The sequence below is a fragment of the Heptranchias perlo genome, chromosome 6 (genome assembly GCF_035084215.1).
Source record: "Heptranchias perlo isolate sHepPer1 chromosome 6, sHepPer1.hap1, whole genome shotgun sequence".
Lineage (NCBI taxonomy): Eukaryota > Metazoa > Chordata > Chondrichthyes > Hexanchiformes > Hexanchidae > Heptranchias > Heptranchias perlo.
This window is the reverse complement of record NC_090330.1, coordinates 1,865,816-1,887,234: the sequence shown is the minus strand read 5'-3', so window position 1 is coordinate 1,887,234 and position 21,419 is coordinate 1,865,816. Positions and strand designations below refer to the sequence as shown.

Below are 21,419 nucleotides of genomic sequence, written 5' to 3'. Positions count from 1 at the left end.
AGAAGGGCAGCGATTTAACAGTTAAGGCGCGCTCGGCCCACTGATCTCCTGGACTAGTTTCGATCGCCTGAGGGGATCAGAGAGGAATTTTCCAGAGTTACCCCCTCCCCCACTCCCACTAACGGGGCAGTGGAGAGGGAGAGGGAGAGGGGAAGTACCTGGTCATGATGCTCCAAGCTTCAGGAATGTGGGGCAGGCTTGATGGGCAAAATGGTCTTTTCCTGCCCGATATTTTCATATGTTCATAATGGGACAGTGCAGACCTGCATTCCCCGAGTGAGAGGCTGATTCACCTGTTAACACCTCCCTCCCTCCCTCCCCCTCCCAGCCCTGACTGTGGTTTGGACAAACCAACTGAATGGAAACATGTGGGGGAGTCCAAAACTCAAGGTCATCAATATAAGATAGTCATTAATAAATCCAATAGGGAATTCAGGAGAAACTTCTTTACCCAGAGAGTGGTGAGAATGTGGAACTCACTCCCACAAGGAGTAGTTGAGGCGAATAGTGTAGATACATTTAAGGGGAAGCTCGATAAACACATGAGGGAGAAAGGAATAGAAGGATTTGCTGATAGGGTGAGATACAGGGAGGGAGGAGGCTCGTGTGGAGCATAAACACCAGCACGGACCAGTTGGGCCGAATGGCCTGTAGACCCGATGTAACTCAATGTAACAAAGGAAACTCTGTGTGAGACTAGTTGCACTCTCCTGAGGCGAGACAGTGACACCCGAGAACCTGTCGTTCAACTTTTTTCATTTTATTGTCGTTCCTCCTTTGTAATTCTGCTCTCCTTTACCTGAAGGCACTGACTCACACTGGGGCACGGTCCCAGTACGTCAGACCAGGGCCCACTCTTCATTCTCGAACTTGGGAAATCCACTATCGAAGGTGAGGGACATCAGCGGCGAGCTGGGCCCTGCTATACCGAGGGTGTGGGGGGAGTTTAAAGGGTTAAATTCCGAGGACAGGCTGCAATGAACGTGGCTTGTATTCGCTTTTGTTTAGAAAGTTGAGAGGAGATCTGATTGAAGTGTTTGAAATGATTAAGGGTTTAAGGGTAGAAATTGGAGTGTGTTGCGCCCTGTTTCCCAGGCATGAAACGGGTTCCAAAGCAGACCGATTTAGCAGTGGGACGGCCTGCACACGATCTACACCGACATTGGTCCCGCTGCTAAACTCGTCGTGCCCTATTTTTAGGCATCCCGGACAGGTGACTGAAACAGGTGTTAGGTCCCTTTAAATATGTAAATATGCCTCAATCAGGATTCCTCAGAGATCGCAGCCTCCAGAACCAAATAGGTTAAAATAATGTTTATTTGGTTAAAAAAACCTACTGTGTGGAGCCAGGAATCATGATTACCGCCCTCCCCCTTCCCCCCATCACTGTCCTCCCCTTCCCCCCATCACTGTCCTCCCCCTTCCCCCCATCACTGTCCTCCCCCTTCCCCCATCACTGTCCTCCCCCTTCCCCCCATCACTGTCCTCCCCTTCCCCCATCACTGTCCTCCCCCCTTCCCCCCATCGCTGTCCTCCCCTTCCCCCCATCACTGTCCTCCCCCTTCCCCCCATCATTGCCCACCCCCTTCCCCCCATCACTGTCCTCCCCCTTCCCCCCATCACTGTCCTCCCCCTTCCCCCCATCACTGTCCTCCCCCTTCCCCCCATCACTGTCCTCCCCCTTCCCCCCATCACTGTCCTCCCCCTTCCCCCCATCACTGTCCTCCCCCTTCCCCCCATCACTGTCCTCCCCCTTCCCCCCATCACTGTCCTCCCCCTTCCCCCCATCACTGTCCTCCCCCTTCCCCCCATCACTGTCCTCCCCCTTCCCCCCATCACTGTCCTCCCCCTTCCCCCCATCATTGCCCACCCCCTTCCCCCCATCACTGTCCTCCCCCTTCCCCCATCACTGTCCTCCCTCCTTCCCCCCCATCACTGTCCTCCCCCCTTCCCCCCCATCATTGCCCTCCCCCTCCTCCCCCATCACCGTCCTCCCCCTTCCCCATCACTGTCCTCCCCCTTCCCCCCCATCACTGTCCTCCCCCTTCCCCCCATCATTGCCCACCCCCTTCCCCCCATCACTGTCCTCCCCCTTCCCCCCATCACTGTCCTCCCCCTTCCCCCCATCACTGTCCTCCCCCTTCCCCCCATCACTGTCCTCCCCCTTCCCCCCATCACTGTCCTCCCCCTTCCCCCCATCACTGTCCTCCCCTTCCCCCCATCACTGTCCTCCCCATTCCCCCCATCATTGCCCACCCCCTTCCCCCCATCACTGTCTTCCCCCTTCCCCCATCACTGTCCTCCCCTTCCCCCCATCACTGTCCTCCCCCTTCCCCCCATCACTGTCCTCCCCCTTCCCCCCATCACTGTCCTCCCCCTTCCCCCCATCACTGTCCTCCCCCTTCCCCCCATCACTGTCCTCCCCTTCCCCCCATCACTGTCCTCCCCATTCCCCCCATCATTGCCCACCCCCTTCCCCCCATCACTGTCCTCCCCCTTCCCCCATCACTGTCCTCCCCCCTTCCCCCATCACTGTCCTCCCCCTTCCCCCATCACTGTCCTCCCCCTTCCCCCATCACTGTCCTCCCCCTTCCCCCCATCATTGCCCACCCCCTTCCCCCCATCACTGTCCTCCCTCCTTCCCCCCATCACTGTCCTCCCCCTTCCCCCATCACTGTCCTCCCCCTTCCCCCATCACTGTCCTCCCCCTTCCCCCCCATCACTGTCCTCCCCCTTCCCCCCATCACTGTCCTCCCCCTTCCCCCCATCACTGTCCTCCCCCTTCCCCCCATCACTGTCCTCCCCTTCCCCCCATCACTGTCCTCCCCATTCCCCCCATCATTGCCCACCCCCTTCCCCCCATCACTGTCCTCCCCCCTTCCCCCATCACTGTCCTCCCCCTTCCCCCATCACTGTCCTCCCCCTTCCCCCATCACTGTCCTCCCCCTTCCCCCCATCATTGCCCACCCCCTTCCCCCCATCACTGTCCTCCCTCCTTCCCCCCATCACTGTCCTCCCCCTTCCCCCATCACTGTCCTCCCCCTTCCCCCATCACTGTCCTCCCCCTTCCCCCCCATCACTGTCCTCCCCCTTCCCCCCATCACTGTCCTCCCCCTTCCCCCCATCATTGCCCACCCCCTTCCCCCCATCACTGTCCTCCCTCCTTCCCCCCATCACTGTCCTCCCCCTTCCCCCATCACTGTCCTCCCCCTTCCCCCATCACTGTCCTCCCCCTTCCCCCCCATCACTGTCCTCCCCCTTCCCCCCATCACCGTCCTCCCCCTCCTCCCCCATCACCATCCTCCCCCTCCCCCACCTCTCTGCTGCCCGTATCCTAACTCACACCGAGTCCCGTTCACCCATCACCCCCTGTGCTCGCTGACCCACATTGGCTCCCAGTCTGGGAACGCCTCGATTTTAAAATTCTCATCCTTGTTTTCAAATCCCTCCATGGCCCTCGCCCCCTCCCTATCTCTGTAACCTCCTCCAGCCCTACAACCCTCCGAGATCTCTGCGCTCCTCCAATTCTGGCCTCTTGCGTATCCCCCATTTCCATCGCTCCACCATTGGCGGCCGTGCCTTCAGCTGCCTCGGCCCTAAGCTCTGGAATTCCCTCCCTAAACCTCTCCGCCTCTCTCTCCCCCTTTAAGTCGCTCCTTAAAACCTACCTCTTTGACCAAGCTTTTGGTCACCTGTCCTAATATCTCCTTATGCGGCTCGGTGTCAAATTTTGTCTTGACTTACGCTCCTGTGAAGCGCTCTGGGATGTTTTACTATGTTAAAGGCGCTATATAAATGCAAGTTGTTGTTGTTGTTGCGGCCCCTCTCCTATCCTCCGCCCCGAGTCTCCCTTCAGGTGCCCGTTATCGATGCCTTCGCTCGGCAGCTCACCCCGAGTATGGTGATGAGGCCCAAGGGCTAATTTCCATCGATATCTCAGGCCTCTCGGCTCGGGCGGGTGCCTGAAATTAGCCCAGACTAATTTATAACCCACGGTATCCTCTGGTGGGGAATCCGTCCCCTCCTCCTGAGAGGGCAGACGGGGTCTCGGGTTATGAGTCTCATCCGAAATACTGCGCCTCAGTACTGCAGGGCTATGGGGAAAAGCAGGGGGCGGGTGAGAGGATCTTAATTGGGTAGCTCTTTCAAAGAGCCAGTACAGGCATAATGGGCCAAATGGCCTCTTTCAAGGGGAAAGAACCTTAAAATCAGAGCCGGGCCAAACAGGAGAGAAGTTCGGAAACACTTCTTCACATAAAGGGTGGCAGAAATGAGAAACTCTCCCACAAAAAGCAGCAGATGCTCAATTAATAATTTTAAATCGGAGATCGATAGATTTTTGCTAAGCCAAAGGTTTTAAAAAGGGAGACCGTTGTTTAAAAAGGGAGAAAGAGACAGACTGAGTAATTACAGGCCAGTCAGCCTAACCTCAGTGGTGGGCAAATTATTGGAATCAATTCTGAGGGACAGCAGAAATCATCATTTAGAAAGGCACAGGTTAATCGAGGACAGTCAGGGTGGATTTGTTGAGGGAAGGTCGTGTCTGACTAACTTGATTGAATTTTTTGAGGAGGTAACGAGGAGGGTCGATGAGGGTAACGCGATTGATGTAGTGAACGTGGATTTTAGCAAGGCTTTTGACAAGGTCCCACACGGCAGACTGGTCAAAAAAGTAAAAGCCCATGGGATCCAAGGGAAAGTGGCTAGTTGGATCCAAAATTGGCTCAGTGGCAGGAAGCAAAGGGTAATGGTCGACGGCTGTTTTTGTGACTGGAAGGCTGTTTCCAGTGGGGTTCCGCAAGGCTCAGTACTAGGTCCCTTGCTTTTTGTGGTATATATTAATGATTTGGACTTGAATGTGGGGGGCTTAATCAAGATGTTTGCAGATGATACAAAAATTGGCCGTGTGGTTGATAGTGAGGAGGAAAGCTGTAGACTGCAGGAAGATATCAATGGACTGGTCAGGTGGGCAGAAAAGTGGCAAATGGAATTCAATCCAGAGAAGTGTGAGGTAATGCATTTGGGGAGGACAAACAAGGCAAGGGAATACACAATAAATGGGAGGATACTGAGAGGTGTAGAGGAACAGAGGGACCTTGGAGTGCATGTCGACAGATCCCTGAAGGTAGCAGGACAGGTAGATAAGGTGGTTAAGGCAGCATACGGGATACTTTCCTTTATTAGCCGAGACACACACTATAAGAGCAGGGAGGTTATGCTGGAACTGTATTAAACACTAGTTAGGCCACAACTTGAGTACGGTGTACAGTTCTGGTCACCACATTACAGGAAAGATGTGATTGCACTAGAGAGGGTACAGAGGAGATTTACGAGGATGTTGCCAGGACTGGAGAATTTTAGCTCTGAGGAAAGATTGGATAGGCTGGGGTTGTTCTCTTTGGAACAGAGGAGGCTGAGGGGAGATTTAATTGAGATGTACAAAATTATGAGGGGCCGAGATAGAGTGGACAGGAAGGACCTATTTCCCTTAGCAGAGAGGTCAGTGACCAGGGGGCATAGATTTAAAGTGATTGGTCGAAGGATTAGAGGGGAGCTGAGGAGAAATATTTCCACCCAGAGGGTGGTGGGGGTCTGGAACTCACTGCCTGAGAGGGTGGTAGAGGCAGAAACCCTCAACTTATTTAAAAAGTACCTGGATGTGCACCTGAAGTGCTGTAACCTACAGGGCTACGGACCAAGTGCTGGAAAGTGGGATTAGGCTGGGTGGCTCTTTTTCAGCCGGCAGGGACACGATGGGCCGAATGGCCTCCTTCTGTGCCGTAAATTTCTATGATTCTATGATTAAGGGATTATGGAGCCACGGTGGGTGGATGGAGTTAGGATACAGATCAGCCATGATCTCACTGAATGGCGGAACAGGCACGAGGGGCTGAATGGCCTCCTCCTGATGAAACCATCCCCCCAGTACACGGTCCAGTCAGTGTTGACGAGCCCTTACTCCCTCTCCAGTGAGCGGGGAGCGGGGCAACGACAGAACCCAGGACCCTCTGAGTGAGTGACTCATCCATCCGCTGACAACCAGCTAACCCATGGGGCTGGGCCGGGGGGAATGGGGGGGGAGTGTTGGGCAGGCAGAAGAGCCGGAGGGGGAGAGGAGGAGAGTTTCTTTTTACGCAGCGAGTTGTTCTGATCTGGAACGCGCTGCCTGAAAGGGCGGTGGAAGCAGATTCAATAATAACTTTCAAAAGGGAATTGGATAAATACTTGAATGGGGAAAATGTGCAGGGCTACGGGGAAAGGGCAGAGGGAGTGGGACTAATTGGACAGCTCTTTCACAGAGCCAGCACAGGCACGATGGGCTGAATGGCCTCCTTCTGTGCTGTATCATTCTATGACTCAATGAAACAATTTCAGAAAGTGCCAAAAATATACGTTAAAAACACACACGCAGCCAGATAAAATCTGCCTGTTCCTGTCCAGACTCTCAGATTTTGTCGTACTTGTTGTGAGAATGTATTTAAAGCAGGAAAAAGTGCAAGAATTGTGTTTTCCAGGAGAGGGAGGGGGGGAGAGAATTTTAATAACTGTTCCCTCCCACCTGGTATAATATCATCTCATTATGCAAACTGCACCCAGTTGGTGTCTGTCTGAGAGTATCGGGAGTCATGTACTCTGTAGGTTGCAGTCTGTCTCTGTCTCTCACTCAGGATGTCAGGAGGCCACATGGGACAAGCTGAGACTCGTCACGACCCGCGGTGAACTTTCAGACAGGACCAAAGTTTTTTTTTGTGGAAAGGGGCCTTTTCAGGAAAGGTTCCTGCATCACCCGGTGAGAAACCAATTAACCCTTTCATTTTAGGAAACGGGAGAGAGAATTTTAAAAAGAAATGTTTCCACTTGTGGGAGAGAGTCCAAGATCGAGGGGTCATAAATATAAGATAGTCACTAATAAATCCAATAGGGAATTCAGGAGAAAGTTCTTCACCCAGAGAGTGGTGAGAATGTGGAACTCGCTCCCACAAGGAGTAGTTGAGGTGAATAGTGTCGATACATTTAAGGGGAAGCTCGATAAACACATGAGGGAGAAAGGAATAGAAGGATATGCTGATAGGGTGAGATGAAGTAGGGAGGGAGGAGGCTCGTGTGGAGCATAAACACCGGGTTAGACCAGTTGGGCCGAATGGCCTGTTTCTGTGCCGTAATTTCTATGTAAAGAAGGAACTTGTAATTATAATGCACCTTTCATGACTTCAAGACGTCTCAAAACACTTTACAGCCAATTAAGTCGTTTTTTTGAAGTGTAGTCACTGTTGTAATGTAGGAAACGCGGCAGACAATTTGCGCACAGCAAGATCCCACAAACAGCAACAATGACCAGATAATCTGTTATTTAGTGATGTTGGTTGAGGGATAAATATTGACCCCTGGACACCGGGGAGAACTCCCCTGCTCTTCTTCGAAATAGTGGCCGTGGGATCTTTTATATCCACCTGAGAGGGCAGACGGGGCCTCGGTTTAATGTCTCATCCGAAAAACGGCACCTCCGACAGTGCAGCGCTCCCTCAGTACTGACCCTCCGACAGTGCGGCGCTCCCTCAGTGCTGACCCTCTGACAGTGCAGCGCTCCCTCAGTACTGACCCTCCGACAGTGCGGCGCTCCCTCAGTACTGACCCTCCGACAGTGCAGCGCTCCCTCAGTACTGACCCTCCGACAGTGCAGCGCTCCCTCAGTACTGACCCTCCGACAGTGCGGCGCTCCCTCAGTACTGACCCTCCGACAGTGCGGCGCTCCCTCAGTACTGACCCTCCGACAGTGCAGCGCTCCCTCAGTACTGACCCTCCGACAGTGCGGCGCTCCCTCAGTACTGACCCTCCGACAGTGCAGCGCTCCCTCAGTACTGACCCTCCGACAGTGCAGCGCTCCCTCAGTACTGACCCTCCGACAGTGCGGCGCTCCCTCAGTACTGACCCTCCGACAGTGCGGCGCTCCCTCAGTGCTGACCCTCTGACAGTGCAGCGCTCCCTCAGTACTGACCCTCCGACAGTGCAGCGCTCCCTCAGTACTGACCCTCCGACAGTGCAGCGCTCCCTCAGTACTGACCCTCCGACAGTGCAGTGCTATTTTAATGCTCTCCTTTGTAGATGAGGTGATTGAGCTGAGTTATTAAAACTACCCGATCAGACATATGATTAACTGTTTTCAAATTGTCAGTACGGCCGACACTGCAACAAAAGTCTATTTAAAAATAGTCCCGGTCTGGTTTGGTGGAGAGAGACGGGCGGGGGAGGGAGATCCTTTAATGTTAATCCAGAACTGGACTGTTAATTTCACCTGGTTCCATCCAGACCTGTGAATCGGACCGAGCTGATTGTGAGACTCTCTCAGGTGACAGAATTGAAACAGAAACTCTCCTATGTATCGAGGTGCCTCAGTGAAACTTGGGTTTCCTCATTCCAGTGAGGAACCGAGCTGGCTAGACAGGTCGAGCCCTTTGCTGCCTGACAGCTGGTCTTTGCACAGAGATTACTGTGGGCTGGGTTTCACTGAGCAGTTTGTGTAGATTCCACTCCCTGGAGATTGTGAACCTCTCTCCGGCTCCCTTCTCATAAAGCCCGCGGCTTTAAAACTCAGTTCGGCCGGACGGTCTGGGCAGATTTAACTTGCCTCCAGGATTCCTCACCTATTTTTGGACCCGAGCTGTCACTGCGATCTTTACTGTTTGGTCAAATGGCCAAACTATTCCACAGCTGTCTGCGACCAAACTGGAGCTCAAACAGCAATCGCTCAGCGAAGCTGCTCTTAAGTCATTGGAACTCCAGGGGACAGGGGAGCGCGACTGACAGTGTAGGACAGCACCAAGGTTGGGAGAGGGGAACAGGGGAGGCTCAGTGACACCAAACTTTCGTTTCCTGAGCACAGTAGGCTGAGGAGTCCCACTTTCTTAATGTTGTGCGTAAGAGGGAGTTAGGGTAGGAGAGAGAGCGAAGAATCTCGATTTTAACACGAGTAAGAGTGCGGAGGACGGGGGAATTTGCAGCTTAAGAGAGGAAAGTTCAGGACTGACCTCAGTATTCTCGATAAAAAGAGAGAGGTGAAGGAGTGCGGTGGGGCAGAGAGGGTGGAGGATGGAGATGAGATGGAGGATCAATTATCAGATCACCAACCGATTCTTCTACCCTGCTGAGACTCAAAGTTTTTAATGGGACAGCCGTGGCTCACTGGGTGGCATGCTCGCCCCCGCCCTCCCCCACCCCTTCCCCGAGTCAGACGGTCTGTGGGTTCAGGTCCCACTCCAGAGAGTGGAGCACAAAATCCAGGCTAATACTCCCAGTACAGCACTGTCGGAGGGTCAGTACTGAGGGAGCGCTGCACTGTTGGAGGGGCAGTACTGAGGGAGCGCTGCACTGTCGGAGGGTCAGTACTGAGGGAGAGCTGCACTGTCGGAGGGTCAGTACTGAGGGAGCGCTGCACTGTCGGAGGGTCAGTACTGAGGGAGCGCTGCACTGTCGGAGGGTCAGTACTGAGGGAGAGCTGCACTGTCGGAGAGTCAGTACTGAGGGAGCGCTGCACTGTCGGAGGGTCAGTACTGAGGGAGCGCTGCACTGTCGGAGGGTCAGTACTGAGGGAGCGCTGCACTGTCGGAGGGTCAGTACTGAGGGAGCGCTGCACTGTCGGAGGGTCAGTACTGAGGGAGTGCTGCACTGTCGGAGAGTCAGTACTGAGGGAGCGCTGCACTGTCGGAGGGTCAGTACTGAGGGAGCGCTGCACTGTCGGAGGGTCAGTACTGAGGGAGCGCTGCACTGTCGGAGGGTCAGTACTGAGGGAGCGCTGCACTGTCGGAGGGTCAGTACTGAGGGAGCGCTGCACTGTCGGAGGGTCAGTACTGAGGGAGCGCTGCACTGTCGGAGGGTCAGTACTGAGGGAGCGCTGCACTGTCGGAGGGTCAGTACTGAGGGAGTGCTGCACTGAGGGAGGGTCAGTACTGAGGGAGCGCTGCACTGTCGGAGGGTCAGTACTGAGGGAGTGCTGCACTGTCGGAGGGTCAGTACTGAGGGAGTGCTGCACTGTCGGAGGGTCAGTACTGAGGGAGCGCCGCACTGTCGGAGGGTCAGTACTGAGGGAGCGCCGCACTGTCGGAGGGTCAGTACTGAGGGAGCGCCGCACTGTCGGAGGGTCAGTACTGAGGGAGCGCTGCACTGTCGGAGGGTCAGTACTGAGGAAGCGCTGCACTGTCGGAGGGTCAGTACTGAGGGAGCGCTGCACTGTCGGAGGGTCAGTACTGAGGGAGTGCTGCACTGTCGGAGGGTCAGTACTGAGGGAGTGCTGCACTGAGGGAGGGTCAGTACTGAGGGAGCGCTGCACTATCGGAGGGTCAGTACTGAGGGAGCCCTGTCAGGCCTCTCAGGTGGATGTAAAGGACCCCATGGCCACTATTTCTAAGAAGAGCAGGGGGAGTTCTCCCTGGTGTCCTGGAGCCAATATTTATCCCTCAACCAACATCACTAAAAAATAGAACGATTCTATTATCTCATGGCTGTTTGTGGGATCTTGCTGTGTGCAAATTGGCTGCTGCATTTCCTACATTACAACAGTGACGACACTTCAAAAGTATTTCATTGTCTGTAAAGAGCTTTGGGACGTCCCGAGGTGGTGGGAGGCACGATATAAATTCAAGCTCTTTGTATTTTGTGAAAATAGAACAACAACAGCAGTGAGAATAAATCAGCCGCAGTGCGATGAAGGGGGAATATTTCCTCTCCGTGACGTTGATGGGAGCAGATACTGACTGGAGCTCGATATTTCACACCCTCCCCAGACTATGGAGGGAGAGTGAATCGGCCCAGAGTTGCCTTCACTCACCGCCCAGGCACCACTCTCAGAGTCTTTGCCCATCTGCGCTCCATTGGTGAAGTAATGGGGTCAGGCCGCCTGCCCTCAGGGCAATGGGGGGAGGGGGGAGGGGGAGGGGGGAGGGGGAGGCTTGTGACGAGATGACACTGACCTGGGAGAAATAAAGGAGGAAACTAGTTTTTTAAAAAATGGACTGAGTCAGATCAGGAACGAGGTGCTGGAATTGATCTCAGTGGCCCGGGCTGGAGAGGAGGGGAGACCCAAGGCCAGGTAAGATCTCCCACATCCAATTGTATGCTGCGGACAGGATTAGGCTAATGTTAAACACACAGTTCAGCTGAATTTAATTTCCCTATTTATTTTTGAAATTCTAGAGAGTGCTGATGATATCACACGAAAACTGTCTCAGACGCGATAGTGTGGAAAGTCATTAACCCTTCAGTCATCATTTTAACTCTGTGTCTGTGACTGCCTGTGTGTGTGTGTGTGTTCATGTGTGTGTGTCTGTGTGTGAGTGTGTCTGTGTCTGTATGTGGTGTCTGTGTATCTGTCTGTGTCTGTGTGCCAGTGTCTGTATGTGTGCCTGTGTGAATGTGGGTCTCTGTCTGTGTGAGTGTGTGCTTGTCTGTTGTGTGTCTATGTGTGTGTCTGTGTGAGTGAGTGTGTGTGTGTGTGTGTGTCTGTGTGTCCGTGTCTCTGTCTCTGTTGCTGTCTCTGTGTCTCTGTGTCTGTCTCTGTGTCTGTCTCTGTGTCTCTGTGTCTGTCTCTGTGTCTGTGTCCGTGTCTCTGTGTCTGTCTCTGTGTCTGTGTCTCTGTGTCTGTCTCTGTGTCTCTGTCTCTGTGTCTCTGTGTCCGTGTCTCTGTCTCTGTGTCTCTGTGTCCGTGTCTCTGTGTCCGTGTCTCTGTGTCCGTGTCTCTGTCTCTGTGTCTCTGTGTCTCTGTGTCCGTGTCTCTGTCTCTGTGTCTGTCTCTGTGTCCGTGTCCGTGTCCGTGTCCGTGTCTGTGTCTCTGTGTCTGTGTCTGTCTCTGTGTCTGTGTCTGTGTCTGTGTCCGTGTCTCTGTCTCTGTCGCTGTGTCTGTGTCTCTGTGTCTGTGTCTGTGTCTGTGTCCGTGTCTGTGTCTCTGTGTCTGTTTCTGTCTGTGTGTCTGTCTCTGTGTCTGTGTGTCTGTCTCTGTGTCTCTGTGTCTGTCTCTGTGTCTCTGTGTCTGTCTCTGTCTCTGTGTCTGTCTCTGTCTCTGTCTCTGTGTCTGTGTGTAAAGCACACTAACCCCACGAGGGTTTGCTGGGCGATGTGTGACTGAGCAAACAGACGAGAAGGTCCCACTGGGTTTGCCCCCTGATAAATGATCTCCTCTGATGTGGCACCAGTTTATCTCCGTGCCCGGGAGAGGGGAAAGAGAAACGAACCCGTGTTTCCTGCTCCTGATCAATACGGAGGGGCCCCTCCCGGAAAGGGCATAAGTTCATCGAGAAAAAGGACCCAAAATCTGAATACGAGAGCAATGTCTCCGTTAGTAAACGCACTGCCCACTGGGTACTGAACCATAGAATCATAGAATCAGACAGCACAGGAGGAGGCCATTCGGCCCATCGTGCCTGTGCCGGCTCTTTGAAAGATCTATCCAATTAGTCCCACTCCCCTGCTCTTTCCCCGTAGCCCTGTAAATTTTTCCTTTTCGAGTATTTATCCAATTCCCTTTTGAAAGTTATTATTGAACCTGCTTCCACCGCCCTTTCAGGCAGCGCATTCCAGATCAGAACAACTCGCTGCGTAAAAAAATTCTCCTCATCTCCCCTCGGGTTCTTTTGCCGATCACCTTAAATCTGTGTCCTCTGGTTACCGACCCTTCTGCCACTGGAAACAGTTTCTCCTCATTTACTCCATCAAAACCCTTCTTAAGTTTGAACACCTCGATTAAATCTCCCCTTAACCTTCTCTGCTCTAAGGAGAACAATCCCAGCTTCTCCAGTCTCTCCACATAACTGAAGTCCCTCATCCCTGGGACCATTCCAGTAAATCTCCTCTGCACCCTCTCCAAGGCCTTGACATCCCTCCTAAAGTGCGGGGCCCAGAACTGGACACAATACTCCAGCTGGGGCCTAACCAGTGATTTATAAAGGTTTAGCATAACTTCCTTGCTTTTGCACTTTATGCCTCTATTAATAAAGCCCACGATCCTGTATGTTTTTTTTAACAGCCTTCTCAACCTGTCCTGCCACCTTCTAAGATTTGTGTGTGTGCACCCCCAGGTCTCTCTGTTTCTGCACCCCCTTTAGAATTGCACCATTTTAAAAAACTGTACCATTTTCCTCCAAAGGTGGCAGGACAAGATGAATTCAAATCCCACCGGGGACTTTGAGAATTTAAATTAATTTTTTTTTAAAATCTGGAAATAAAAATCTGGTCTCAGTAAAAGTGACCATGAAACTGTCGGATTGTCGTAAAAAAAACAACCGTTTCACTGATGTCCTTTAGGGAGGGAGACCTGCCGTCCTTCCCCGCTCTGGGCCTATATGTGACTCCAGTCCCACACCAACGTGGTTGACTCTTAATCGCCCTCTGAAGTGGCCGAGTTGTTTCAAACTCTGGGCAACTAGGGATGGGCAATAAATGCCGGCCTTACCATTGACGCCTACATCCGAAGAGTGAGTAAAAAATATAAATCTTTTGGACGTGTTAATAAACGTCTGTGCCTGCGAATACTCCGAATAAATTAATAAAACCAGTTAATTAATTCCGTTTTAATTCTGGCGAGAAAACTTTTCCCACCTCCGAGAGGATTTAAGTTCACTCGCCTCTGAGTCACGAGGTCGTGGTTTCAAATCCCACTCCAGAGACTTCAGCTCATAATCCAGGCCGACACTCCCGGTGCAGTACTGAGGGAGCGCCGCACTGTCGGAGGGTCAGTACTGAGGGAGCGCTGCACTGTCGGAGGGTCAGTACTGAGGGAGCGCCGCACTGTCGGAGGGTCAGTACTGAGGGAGCGCTGCACTGTCGGAGGGTCAGTACTGAGGGAGCGCTGCACTGTCGGAGGGTCAGTACTGAGGGAGCGCCGCACTGTCGGAGGGTCAGTACTGAGGGAGCGCCGCACTGTCGGAGGGTCAGTACTGAGGGAGCGCCGCACTGTCGGAGGGTCAGTACTGAGGGAGCGCCGCACTGTCGGAGGGTCAGTACTGAGGGAGCGCCGCACTGTCGGAGGGTCGGTACTGAGGGAGCGCCGCACTGTCGGAGGGTCGGTACTGAGGGAGCGCCGCACTGTCGGAGGGTCGGTACTGAGGGAGCGCCGCACTGTCGGAGGGTCGGTACTGAGGGAGCGCCGCACTGTCGGAGGGTCGGTACTGAGGGAGCGCCGCACTGTCGGAGGGTCGGTACTGAGGGAGCGCCGCACTGTCGGAGGGTCAGTACTGAGGGAGCGCCGCACTGTCGGAGGGTCAGTACTGAGGGAGCGCCGCACTGTCGGAGGGTCAGTACTGAGGGAGCGCCGCACTGTCGGAGGGTCAGTACTGAGGGAGCGCCGCACTGTCGGAGGGTCAGTACTGAGGGAGCGCCGCACTGTTGGAGGGTCAGTACTGAGGGAGCGCCGCACTGTCGGAGGGTCAGTACTGAGGGAGCGCCGCACTGTCGGAGGGTCAGTACTGAGGGAGCGCCGCACTGTCGGAGGGTCAGTACTGAGGGAGCGCTGCACTGTCGGAGGGTCAGTACTGAGGGAGCGCTGCACTGTCGGAGGGTCAGTACTGAGGGAGCGCTGCGCTGTCGGAGGGTCAGTACTGAGGGAGCGCTGCACTGTCGGAGGGTCAGTACTGAGGGAGCGCCGCACTGTCGGAGATGCCCTCTTTCAGATGAGACATTAAACCGAGGCCCCGTCTGCCCCCTCAGGTGAACGTAAAAGATCCCATCGCCACTATTTGGAAGAAGAGCAGGGGGAGTTCTCCCCGTTGTCCTGGGGCCAAAATTTATCCCTCAACCAACATCACTAAAAAACAGATGACCTGGGTCATTATCAGATTGCTGTTTATGGGATCCTGCTGTGCGCAAATTTGGCTGCTGCGTTTCCTACATTACAACAGTGACTCCACTTCAAAAAAAAAAGTACTTCATTGGCTGTAAAGCCCTTTGGGACGTCCTGAGTTGGTGAAAGGCGCTGTAGAAATGGGAGTTTGTTTCTTGACGGTTGAATTTATTGCAGGCCCGGGCGTGGAGCAGCTCTGAGGAATGGTGACCATCAAGGTGATGTTGCTCGGCAACGAGCTTGTCGGAAAGACCTCGCTGATCGTCTGCTTGACCACCCGCTCCTTCCCCAGGGACAGCCTGCCCACCGTCTTCGACACCTTCAGCACTCAGATGACGGTGGACGAGCGGATGGTCATCCTGAACCTCTGGGACACAGCACCTCAGGAGGAGCACCGCCTCTCCATCCGCCAGTTCTACTACCCCCAGACGGACGTCTTCGTCGTCTGCTTCTCCATCAGCGACCCGGGCTCCTTCCAGGACGTCTGGAACGACTGGCACCCCGAGGTCAAAGGCCACCGGCCCAACGTCCCGGTTCTCCTGGTGGGCACCAAGAAGGATCTGCGGCACGACCCGGCCACCGTCCTCAGCCTGTTGGAGCGCGAGTCGGCGCCGGTCAGCTACCAGCAAGGGGCCAGCCTGGCCCGCAGGATCAAGGCCGCCAAGTACCTGGAGTGTTCGGCGCTGCGAAGGGAGGGGGTGGGCGAGGTGTTTGAGGAGGCCGTGCGCGCCGTCCTGAGAAGGAACCACGGCAAACGAGTCAGGGCCTGCGTGCTGACGTGAGGCGGAGGGGAGGGGCAGTGCCAGCGCAGCGGTGCCCGGTCGCGCCAGGGCGTTGTGTCCCAGGCCGTTCCTCCTTTCTCTTTTTGCACTAAAAACCTGCCGACGGGGAGCGTGGGTGAAAAGTTGATGTCGAGGTTCCGTCCCATCGCCCTAACCCCCCCCCACCCAAGCCCCCAGCACCCACCCCCACCCCGGGGGGACTCCCTCCCCTCTCCTGGGGTTACAGCGCAGCTGGAGTGGGGTCTTCCTTTGGACCGACAATCTCGGAGGGGAGAGGGGGAGGAATGCGAGCCTGCGATTTCCTGGTCACTCGCGTCCCCTCTTCATCTCCCCTCACCCCCCCCCCCCCTGCCAGCGGGAGGACTCCTGACCGACAGTGCCGTTCCGTGCCATCGCTGTGTTACCTACACCATCCTGGAGACATCTAATGGTCAGCAACTCGGTACAGCGACGGCTTTTAATTGCACTGACCGTGCACACACAGCTTATTGGGCACCAGTCTGCACGGACACGACTTGACCAATGCCCGTCGGACAGTCCGCGCTCCAGTCACGTCTTCGTCCAGTCAGTAGATGGACCTCCTCATGGGTCAAGGAGCCACAGAGTCCAGCAAACGGAATCATGCCTAAGTACTAGGGGTTGCCAACCCTCCAGGATTGGCCCTGGAGTCTCCAGGACATTGCTGGGAGCAAAAAAAAACCCGAGAGAAAAATCACAAGGGCGTCAAAAAAAATTGGTGTCTTTAAAAACTATTTTCTTTGAACACCAGTTGTAAAAATATCGGACGTGGGGATAAAGGTCAAGAATCATCCAATCGGGTAATGGAAAGTCTGCTCGCTTTCCGATTGGCTAGGAAGGCGGTGCCCTGTGAGGATGGACGTGTTGGACGACCAATGGTGGGAGTGTGGGGGCGGGGCGGTTGGAGGCGCGAGGTCAGGTGATGAAACCTCCAAGAAAATCTCCAACCAGTGTTGGTAACCCGAATAGGTTCAGCAGACACCCGAAAAACCCCAGGAGCTCCCTGTGCCCCAGAGAATCAATTTCCAAATCTTCATCCTCGTTTAGAAATCCCTCTTACATCGAACGCACAGCACAGAAACAGGCCATTCGGCCCAACTGGTCCATACCGGTCTTTATCCTCCACACGAGCCTCCTCCCACCCTATTTCATCTCACCCTATCAACACGGATTTGTTAAAGGCAAATCGTGTTTAACTAACTTGATTGAGTTTTTTGATGAGGTAACAGAGAGGGTAGAAGTGGGCAGTGCGGTTGACGTTGTGTATATGGACTTTCAAAAGGTGTTTGATAAAGTGCCGCACGGTAGGCTTATCATCAAGATTGTGGCCCATGGAATAATGGGGGCAATAGCAACATGGATACAGAATTGGCTAAGGGACAGGAAACAGAGAGTAGTGGTGAACGGTTGTTTTTTGGACTGGAGGGAGGTGTACAGTGGGGTTCCCCAGGGGCCGGTGCTGGGACCACTGCTTTTCTTGATATATATTAATGACTTGGACTTGGGTGTACAGGGCACAATTTCAAAATTTGCAGATGACACAAAACTTGGAAGTGTAGTGAACAGTGAGGAGGATAGTGATAGACTTCAAGAGGATATAGACAGGCTGGTGGAATGGGCGGACACGTGGCAGATGAAATTTAACAGAAAAATGCAGAGTGATACATTTCGGTAGGAAGAACGAGGAGAGGCAATATAAACTAGAGGGCACAACTCTAAAGGGGGAGCAGGAACAGAGAGATCTGGGGGTATATGTGCACAAATCATTGAAGGTGGCAGGGCAGGTTGAGAAAGCGGTTAAAAAAGCATACGGGATCCTGGGCTTTATAAATAGAGGCACAGAGTACAAAAGTATGGAAGTCACGATGAACCTTTATAAAACACTGGTTTGGCCACAACTGGAGTATTGTGTCCAGTTCTGGGCACCGCACTTTAGGAAAGATGTGAAGGCCTTAGAGAGGGTGCAGAAGAGATTTACTAGAATGATTCCAGGGATGAGGGACTTTAGTTACGTGGATAGACTGGAGAAGCTGGGATTGTTCACCTTGGAACAGAGAAGGTTGAGAGGAGATTTGATCGAGGTGTTCAAAATCATGCAGGGTCTAGACAGAATAGATAGAGAGAAACTGTTCCCATTGGCGGAAGGGTCAAGAACCAGAGGACAAAGATTTAAGGCGATTGGCAAAAGAAACAAAGGTGACATGAGGAAACACTTTTTTACACAGCGAGTGTTTAGGATCTGGAATGCACTGCCCGAGGGGGTGGTGGAGGCAGATTCAATCATGGCCTTCAAAAGGGAACTGGATAAGTACTTGAAAGGAAAACATTTGTAGGGCTACGGGGAAAGAGCGGATTGCTCTTGCATGGAGCAGGCACGGACTTGATGGGCCGAATGGCCTCCTTCCGTGCTGTAACCTTTCTATGATTCTATTCCTTTCTCCCTCGTGTGCTTATTTAGCTTCCCCTTAAATGTATCTACACTATTCACCTCAACTACTCCTTGTGGTGGTGAGTTCCACATTCTCACCACTCTCTGGGTAAAGAAGTTTCTCCTGAATTCCCTATTGGATTTATTAGTGACTATCTTATATTTATGGTCCCTATTTCTGGTCTCCCCCACAAGTGGAAACATCTTCTCCACGTCTACCCTATCAAACCCTTTCATAATCTTAAAGACCTCGATCAGGTCACCCCTCAGTCTTCTCTTTTCCAGAGAAAAGAGCCCCAGCCTGTTCAATCTTTCCTGATAGGTCTAACCCCTCAGTTCTGGTATCATCCTAGTAAATCTTCTTTTGCACCTCCTCCAGTGCCTCGATATCCTTCCTATAATATGGAGACCAGGACTGAGCACAGTTACTCCAGGTGTGGTCTTGCTGCACACTGCCTGAGTTACCCTCCCTCAGAACTTCACTCACCCCCCCCCCCCCTCTCCCCTGACTCCCCCTCGCTCCCTCTGGTCAACCATCAGAGGGCCGTTTGTTCACTCAGTATGCCCCAGTTCTCTCGAATTCTCCCCATCCCTCCCTCCCTCCCTGACAGACTCTTCATTACCTGATTGGATGATTCTCGACTCTCAGTCAAACAGCCTTTCTTCCCTCCCCCCGTCATCTCCAATATTTTTACAACTAATAAACAGAAGTGTTCAAAGAAAATGAGAAAAACAACACACAATTACTTTTAAACCCCCCCACCTCCCCCAATAAAATAATTTTTCTCCCAGGTTTCCTCGCGGCAGTGTCCAGGCACGATGGGCCGAGTGGCCTCTTTCTGTGCCGTGTCATTCTATGAATCCTGGAGGCTCCAGGGCAGTCCTGGAGGGTTGGCAACCCTACCGCTGCCTGGTGTCTGGGTGGGAAATCAATCCAACTACCGAAGGCACCAATTTAAGACCTTAAAGAAATAAGGATTATTATTTAATTATAATTTTACCCAATACGCCCCTCGCTGCAGTGAGATTATTCATAAATTCCACCCCCACCCCCCGATTCCCAATCATGGACTGACCCAACAAAAACTAGCCTGGGCATAGGCAATGGAGTGTTCTGATTGGCTGGGACCTGCAGAGACGTGCGCTGTGATTGGGTGAAAGCCTCAAACAGACTGTTGCGATTGGCCCGACAGCTCTACCATGATTGGCCAACAGCTTCAAACCGTGTTGTGATTCGCTGACGTGTCTCCCAGCCCCCGCCAACACCCGCCTGGGAGAAACCATTTCTGCTGCTGTGGGGAGGTTTTACTCACCACTTGTTAATCATTTAAACCAAAACAAAAATTGCCTTTAGCAAAGTATAAGACTGTAAGGGGAAAACGAGAAAATTTAAAACCCTGCACCTGAATGACTTTTCTTCTATTAAACATGATTTATAGCGGGGATTGGACTGTGTGGATTGTCCTGTTTATTTCCGGTGAATTTTTTGATTTTGCCAAATGTGGTGGAAGAAAAGAAGTCAAAATGGAGAGAAAAACGAGGCGAAAATCAGAACCACGATTCACGGGGAAAAGAGGACAACTTTTGATGAAATTAATGAGCAGGAGTTTCCTGGGCAGGAGATTTACTAGAATGGTACCAGGGATGAGGGCCTTCAGTTATACAGAGAGACTGGAGAACGACAACAACTTGCATTTATTTTGCGCCTTTAACGTAGTAAAATGTCCCGAGACGTTTCACAGGAGCGATGATCAAACTAAATTTGTCACTGAGCCACATAAGGAGATATTATCTTGATATAAATTAATGACTTGGGCTTGGGTGTACAGGGCACAATTTCATAATTTGCAGATGACACAAAACTTGGAAGTGTAGTGAACAGTGAGGAGGATAGTGATAGACTTCAAGAGGATATAGACAGGCTGGTGGGACAGTGGCTTCAGTGTGTACCATCAGGGGTCGGTGCTGGGTCCCCAACTCTTTACAATCTATATTAACGATTTGGAGGAGGGGACCGAGTTTAACATATCAAAGTTTGCAGATGATACAAAGATGGGAGGGAAAGTGGAGAGTGAGGAGGACATAAAAAACCTACAAGGGGATATAGACAGGCTGGGTGAGTGGGCGGAGATTTGGCAGATGCAATACAATATTGGAAAATGTGAGGTTATGCACTTTGGCAAGAAAAATCGGAGAGCAAGTTATTATCTCAATGGCGAGAAACTGGAAAGTACTGCAGTACAAAGGGATCTGGGGGTCCGAGTGCAAGAAAATCAAAAGGTTGGTATGCAGGTGCAGCAGGTGATCAAGAAGGCCAACGGAATGTTGGCTTTTATTGCTAGGGGGATAGAATATAAAAACAGGGAGGTATTGCTGCAGTTATATAAGGTATTGGTGAGACCGCACCTGGAATACTGCATACAGTTTTGGTGCCCATACTTAAGAAAAGACATACTTGCTCTCGAGGCAGTACAAAGAAGGTTCACTCGGTTAATCCCGGGGATGAGGGGGTGGACATATGAGGAGAGGTTGAGTAGATTGGGACTCTACTCATTGGAGTTCAGAAGAATGAGAGGCGATCTTATTGAAACATATAAGATTGTGAAGGGGTTTGATCGGGTGGATGCGGTAAGGATGTTCCCAAGGATGGGTGAAACTAGAACTAGGGGGCATAATCTTAGAATAAGGGGCTGCTCTTTCAAAACTGAGATGAGGAGAAACTTCTTCACTCAGAGGGTAGTAGGTCTGTGGAATTTGCTGCCCCAGGAAGCTGTGGAAGCTACATCATTAGATAAATTTAAAACAGAAACAGACAGTTTCCTAGAAGTAAAGGGAATTAGGGGTTACGGGGAGCGGGCAGGAAATTGGACATGAATTTAGATTTGAGGTTAGGATCAGATCAGCCATGATCTTATTGAATGGCGGAGCAGGCTCGAGGGGCCGATTGGCCTTCTCCTGCTCCTATTTCTTATGTTCTTATCCACAGGATGCGCTGCAGCAACCACACGGACTGCAGCGGTTCAAGAAGGCGGCTCACCACCACCTTCTCAAGGGGCAATTAGGGATGGGCAATAAATGCCGGCCTCGCCAGCGACGCCCACATCCCGAGAATGAATAAATATAATTCCTGCAGTAACAGATATTCTACGAGCAAGATTACATTTCCTCTTAACACTGGCCTTCGAGGAGATGGATCCGCCAACTTACATGTAGCAGTCCAAGTTACATCCTAATTAAACCTCTCACTAAGTCTGGATCCTGTAAAGCTCTTTGTGTCCACAGGGAACGATTATCCCCATTAATCTTTAACAACTCAATTACTTTACAAACAGCACTGGGCCCGGTGGGAAGTGTGGAGCTGAAGCGA

General features: G+C 52.5%; 1 protein-coding gene across 3 annotated transcripts; it reads left to right on the top strand.

Moving 5' to 3' along the window:
- Positions 1 to 805: 805 nt before the first annotated feature.
- On the top strand, positions 806 to 19,495 carry rhogb (ras homolog family member Gb). Of its 3 annotated transcripts, XM_067985577.1 has the most exons (3): positions 806 to 891; positions 6,669 to 6,790; positions 15,002 to 19,495. In XM_067985577.1, the coding sequence occupies exon 3, from the start codon at positions 15,028 to 15,030 to the stop codon at positions 15,604 to 15,606; it is 579 nt and encodes a 192-aa protein (XP_067841678.1). In that variant the 5' UTR covers positions 806 to 891; positions 6,669 to 6,790; positions 15,002 to 15,027; the 3' UTR covers positions 15,607 to 19,495. The 3 variants fall into 3 exon arrangements, with proteins under 3 accessions (XP_067841678.1, XP_067841677.1, XP_067841679.1); XM_067985576.1 differs by lacking the exon at positions 806 to 891 and having other exon boundaries at positions 6,569 to 6,790; XM_067985578.1 differs by lacking the exons at positions 806 to 891; positions 6,669 to 6,790 and adding an exon at positions 8,221 to 8,347.
- Positions 19,496 to 21,419: the final 1,924 nt, after the last annotated feature.

Bases quoted from the DNA above. Each gene is read 5' to 3' on its own strand.
- rhogb (XM_067985577.1), top strand. From the start codon at position 15,028: ATGGTGACCATCAAGGTGATGTTGCTCGGCAACGAGCTTGTCGGAAAG.